A 6,260-nucleotide genomic window follows, 5' to 3' on the forward strand; every position below is an offset into this window, starting at 1 on the left:
GACTCTGCATCACGGTAATTTACTTTGAGAGCATCTCGCTGTCAATCCTTTCTTGCAAGCTGCTGCTGGCCCCAATACAAAGTGTCTTCTACGGCGCTTTTGTAAATGTCGCTGTTGTTGAAATAATCATTTACACAGTCGCTGGTTGCCTGGAGTTTAAGCTCAGACATTATATAAAAAGAAATACTTATTACAATACTGCTTTGTGTAAATGTTACTGTGGCGAATTGCATCTCCCGTTTTGTATGTTTGATTTGGATTAGTGGTTTTGAAACAAAGACGATAAAGATCTCTAGCCAGGATGAAAGATTCCAAAGTCATTTAGAGGGTTATTCTTCATAGAACACTTTCCATGTAGCGCAATATACACGCAAGCGCCAACTAATGCGGCCTTTTGGCTCTGCAGCGGTTTTGCTCCAACGAGTACGAAGAACTTATGGTTTGACAAAAATGTTGACTGCTCCCAGGGCCTATAATGAGGAGTCTGTCTTGGCAGGCAGAATTTGGGAGAAACAAAATGTTGGTAGGTCTAAGAACTGTGACATTATTAGTATTGGAAAGCGTACATTGCACTAGTACAAATGGTAGCTTGTGGCATAAGAGGCTGTTTTGAGCATCTCCACAGGAGACGCAATGGTTGGTTCAGCCCTATCTGCTCCAGAATAGATAAGGTACTTGAAACCGCGCTACCACCTAGGAAAATATCTTCCGAATGTGCCCACTTCCCCTAGTCCAAGCTCTGGTCGGCTCCTCTGTTTTTCTTGCAGCCCCATCTGAAAACCTGGGGAAGAAGGATCCTTGTGATTGGTCCTCTTACTTAGGCTGGGTACACACTACAGAATATTTCTCCCAATGCGACATCTAATTATTTTATCGCTATTATTTTACCGCTTAACGTGTAAACACGAAGCACATTTTACACGATTTACCTTCAGATCTGTGCTCTTCATCTGTCATAACCATCGGCTGAAAACATGGTGACTCTGCACACTCCATAGAGATCTATGGACACTGCCGGTCCTGAGTGCATACACACTGCAGGACGGGAACGACTTTGTTCCATAGTTGAAAGAGGTTTTTAGTTCAGTTTTAAAAATCAAATACGATACGCTGTGCTTTGGAACGATAATCGTTCATTGTTGCAGTGTGCACACTAATGCAGTGTTGGCTAACCTGTGACACTCCAGGTGTTGTGAAACTACAAGTCCCAGCATGCTTTGCCAATATATAGCAGCTTATTGCTGGAAGGGTATGCTGGGACTTGTAGTTTCACAACACCTGGAGTGTCACAGGTTAGCCAATACTGCAATAATGCCATATTGGGCCAAAAAGTCGTTTATCGTTTGGCCCGATAATCGTCTGAAAACACTGTCGTGGTACCCAGCCTTATACTGCCCCCTCCTGTCATTTAAAGTTAAGCTCCAGGACATGCGTCTGCATGTAGCGGCCCCCTGGCTATGAGTAGGTGGCAAAATAGCAAAATATTTTCCTAGCTGGTAACGCAGATCTCCGTCTCTAGACAGTCTAACACTTCTGCTGTAATTCGTGACTCAGCATTTTGATCATAATCTCTGAATCTGACGGTGCTTTTCCTGCACTTTCCAGCTGTCCTGCGGGATAATTTAATTACTGTACTTTGCTACGAAGGTCTTGATGTGCTTTGAGGCGATTACCTTCCTGTAAGCAGTTGTCTGGATGTGAAGTGCTTTTAACTATGGGAGAAACCATCCAAGGGCTGAAACGTTTAATAATTCATTGCATCTAGTTAAATAACAAGCAAAGGCGCTGCCGAACATTAATAATTATCAAACGGATGTATTCCTGAGCTCTGTAATATATTCTGATCACCGACATAAAGTGCCACGTTGGCACCTCTTGCCCAGCTAACGTTAGCTGTTCGTTTCACAAAGTTAATGACTTGAGACTTTAATTTTTAATATATGATGTCGCTAAAACTGCTTATTCTTGTGACTTGGTGGAAGCGTTGCAGAATTTTGTGTCTTCTTGTAAATAAACAATAAATCTATAGACAGACCCTGTAGAAGGCTATTCAGGACTTGGCACACAGACCAGTGACCGGTTCCCTATGTAATACAATATGTCTCCACTAGAAATGTTTACAAGCTTTAGGTTTCCGGCTTGTGTTCATTTGAAGGTCAGAAATGGCCTGATTAAAATAACTGTACTGTGGGTTTATCTTATTAATATCCCATATATATTCATGAATGGGCTATATAACAAATCCGCTTTATTTACTGAGCAGAAAAAGACGTATATTTATCAAAACCCTAACTGAAGATAGAAATGGTGTAACCTGTATTCTTTGGGGAGTTTTAGTAGTAGGAAATAACTGGTGTAGCGCAAAACTTATAAATCTTTTAAGGGTATATTTACTAAACTGCGGGTTTGGAAAAGTGGAGATGTTGCCTATAGCAACCTTTCATTTATTTAGTACCTTCTACTAAATGACAGCTAGAATCTGATTGGTTGCTATAGGCAACATCCCCACCTTTTCAAACCTGCAGCTTAGTAAATCTAGCCCTTAGACTCATTTGTTCCAAATGATCAAGGCCATATTATGACTGCATGTTGTGTATTTTTGTTGTGTGTGTGTATATGTGTATATGTGTATATATATATATATATATATAATTTATATTAAACGCTTATTAAAATACAAAACATTTTCATCATCATCGCCATTTATTTATATAGCGCCACTGATTCCGAAGCGCTGTACAGAGAACTCCTTCACATCAGTCCCTGCCCCATTGTGGCTTAGTCTAAATACATACACGCACACACACATCAATTTATCAGCCAATTAACCTACCAGTATGTTTTTGGAGTGTGGGAGGAAACCGGAGCACCCGGAGGAAACCCACGCAAACACGGGGAGAACATACAAACTCCTCACAGATATTTTAGTTCGTTTTAAGAGATGATATGTCTAACAGTTTGTGGAATCCATAAAAATATTTATCAGTTTCTCGAATTGTAAGTAGATTATAAAAATTAAAAATTCGAGACCGTTTAACATATTCACACTGAAATGAAAACATTTTAGTGTTCGCAGTATGGAGGTACAAAATACTAAATAGTTGTTCGTGGCCAAATCGTGGACATTTGAAAATTTTGGATCGGTTTGATATTTAAAGCTTTTTGGGGTTTTTTTGTTTTTTTTTAGCTGTAGTCTGAGACCTTATTGAATTCAAGAATTCCAAAAAAGTTTTGAAGTGGGCGGGGATAGCTGTAACTTGTAGCCAATGAGATCATCTACTACAGTAGCAGGAGATTAGTATGCTGGTCATGTAGGAGGCAGTGACCACCGGTAATTGTTGGTACAGACACAGGCAGTGTCATGTGATGCCTGGTATGGCAGAAGGGAGCAGACTATAGAAGGAGCAGGGTCTCCCCAACAGCACACTGTAATAGAGAAGTGACGTGAGGCCCCTGTCAAACTGATGCATGAAACTCTATTCTAAAACACAGTTCAGGCTTCCAACTTGTGGTGATTTTGTTAAATGGAGCAAGGAAAAAGTTTGGAAAAAGTTACTTTTGAATTAATGTACAAAATGATCGAATTTGCACTCTTTGTACAATCATTATTTTTTTTATTTTTTTTTATTTTAGGGAATCCGAACATTCCAAAACCTCGTCGTATCATGAGGTCGTTCTGGGGCAGTAACCCGCACTTCCTCGGATCCTATTCCTACACTCAAGTTGGCTCCAGTGGAGCGGACGTAGAGAAGCTGGTGAAGCCACTGCCTTACACGGAGAGCTCCAAAACTGCCGTATGTATCTGTGGCTAGTCTAGCAAGTGTTTGTGGAAGTAGCATTGTGTATGTGATGCTCATATTTGTGGATTTTTATATATATATTTATTTATTTTTTATAAAACAAAATTCTACCCCACTCACACTGCTTTAAAAACCTGGGTACTTGCCGGGGCGAGGCTGAGTGTGAACGTGGTCTCCTGCATCTACTCTGGTCGGACGATTTGAAAATTGAACCTGGTTCTTTTTGAAGGGTTATTCCCTGGTTCGACCCAGGTAGATGCCAATCTGAATGGTGAGACCCGGCTTTTTCAACCCTGGTCTCACCGAAAACTATTGAATGGTAAAAAAAATTAATCTCACAAGAGGAGCTAATCAAAGCTCCTTTTGTGATGTTGCCAGGCAGACCCGGGTTCAGTGTGCGCCCAGTTGACCTTGGAATTTGCCGGTGTGGGGGCTCTGTCATCCGGCAATATCCCGGGATCATATAACCAGGATATTGCCGGGCGACAGTGTGAACGAAGTATTCGTTTTATCTGATGCTTCAACCTATTCTGGGTAAATGGCTCCATTACCTTGTCTGCGGTTCTTACCATAGTCTTCTCTTTCAGCCCATGCAGGTGATGTTTTCTGGAGAGGCCACGCACAGGAAGTATTACTCTACCACCCACGGTGCTCTGCTGTCCGGCCAGAGGGAAGCCGCTCACATAGCCGATATGTACCAAGACCTCTTGCAATGCAACAACTAAACGATGCCATGCTACAAGAACCACTGACTTGTGACTACCCCCCCTTGATGTGCGTCCTGTCTTCTAACCAATACCCCCTCCAGTTCTTCACTTTTTTTTTTTTTTTTTTTAATGTTGAAAGTTAGAAGAATTTTTATCTTTTTAAGAAAATCCTAATGGTTTTAAAAAAACGAGAAGTCTGTAGCGATTTCATGTACTGTATTATTATTATTAATCGGGAAAGGGGGTGCTCTCTGTCCTAATGTTTTTTTTTGTGTCCTTTTACATTTTGCACACTTGGTGCCTTTTTTTGAATTAATTTTTTTTTTTTCTGTATTGTAAGTGCCTTCTATAATAATAATAATAATAAATACGACAAAACGATTCAATAAAAGAATATCAGGTCAGAAGATTGTCTGCCTTTTGACGCAACAAGTCGTGCATTTCAGATTTTTTTTTTAAACAAAACATTTTTTTTTTGTTCCTCTTGCAAGCTAAAAAAAATATATTTTACAGCCACCTCTGAGTAGCTGTGAATGTTCATTGTCTGTAGATGTCTTCTGTAGGCTGCTTGGAGCGGAGAGGCGAGAGCTTCTGTATTACAGAATGTTTGTAAGCACAGGATTAGCGTGGTGGGGGGGCGAGGGACCTTTAAGTACAATGGGCATATGTTTCTAAATGGATTTCCTGTTTGATAAATCTGGCATAGAATGAAAGATTGCGGTAGACTCTGCCACCAGTTACTGAGGCTTCTGGCTCGTTTGTTTTCAAGGAGGGGTACAGAAATGTGACTTTTTTGAGGACCTCTTCGTCCAGTCCCAAATATTTCTTGACCTTCTACATAGGGTACTTTGTTAAAAGTTCTAATTTTGTTTGAAGCCTGTACGGAGGTTGTGCATGCTGGGAAATTGGTAAATGGTGAACCATTGGCTTAAACCAGGCCTGTCCAACCTGTGGCCCTCCACGTGTTGTGAAACTACAAGCCCCAACATGCTTTGCCAGTAGACAACCAGTTGATAACATGACGGGGCATGCTGGGACTTGTAGTTTCACAACACCTGGAGGGCCGCAGGTTGGACAGGCCTGGCTTAAACATTTGGAATATGGGAAAATGGTTTAAGAGACGACCACAAACCTTTCATTTATTTAAATGCATCTAATTTTTCTCCCAAAATAAACTGCTCAATTTATCCACGTTTGTCTCCAATTAATCAGAAGAGTGAGGGAAAACTTCCTTTAAAATCTTCACCCCCAACCAGCTCATTAAAATAATACCACCCCGCAAAATGAAATCCCTGTCATCCGTTAAGTGCAAAAACTAGTCGTACTCACAAGTCTAATTCTCACTTAGAAAGGAAAGCTGAGATTCCCCCAAACATCTGGGACCTCAGAGGCTGTCATCGTGCCCCAAATATCTGTGCACCCAACTTTTAAAAACTGTTGCAAAAGTAGGCATAAGACTTGACGGGAGGGTGCAGGATTGTACTTCTGTAAGCGACCTCTTACACTGTTCTAGGAATCCATAGAGTTCCAAGTCTTCTGTTTTTTGGTTTTTTGTATTGGGTAATGGGGTTAGCCAAGGTTCTATCCCTGATTTAATTGGGTCGAGCTGGCTTCTGACTAGTTACTAAAGTGGCCTCACAAACGCACGGTAAAAAGTCCTCACACTCAGGGATTTCATTTATCTATTTTGTGTTGGGGTTTTTTTTTTATTCAAAAGTTGTATTGTGCTGGCGGTGTTGTGCTGCAGGTCATT

At 40.9% G+C, this 6,260-nt stretch overlaps 1 protein-coding gene across 1 annotated transcript in view; it reads left to right on the plus strand.

Annotated features, from left to right (window-relative positions):
- The window catches only part of SMOX (spermine oxidase), a 29,856-nt gene extending 24,158 nt beyond the window's left edge, over window positions 1–5,698 (plus strand). Inside the window, exons 6-7 of the mRNA XM_075191736.1 lie at window positions 3,634–3,794; window positions 4,388–5,698. Coding sequence (XP_075047837.1) covers window positions 3,634–3,794; window positions 4,388–4,525 — 299 coding nt within the window. The 3' untranslated portion in view covers window positions 4,526–5,698. The remainder of the gene's footprint in view (window positions 1–3,633; window positions 3,795–4,387) is intronic.
- Window positions 5,699–6,260: the final 562 nt, after the last annotated feature.

This window comes from Mixophyes fleayi, chromosome 1, assembly GCF_038048845.1.
Source record: "Mixophyes fleayi isolate aMixFle1 chromosome 1, aMixFle1.hap1, whole genome shotgun sequence".
Classification (NCBI taxonomy): domain Eukaryota; kingdom Metazoa; phylum Chordata; class Amphibia; order Anura; family Limnodynastidae; genus Mixophyes; species Mixophyes fleayi.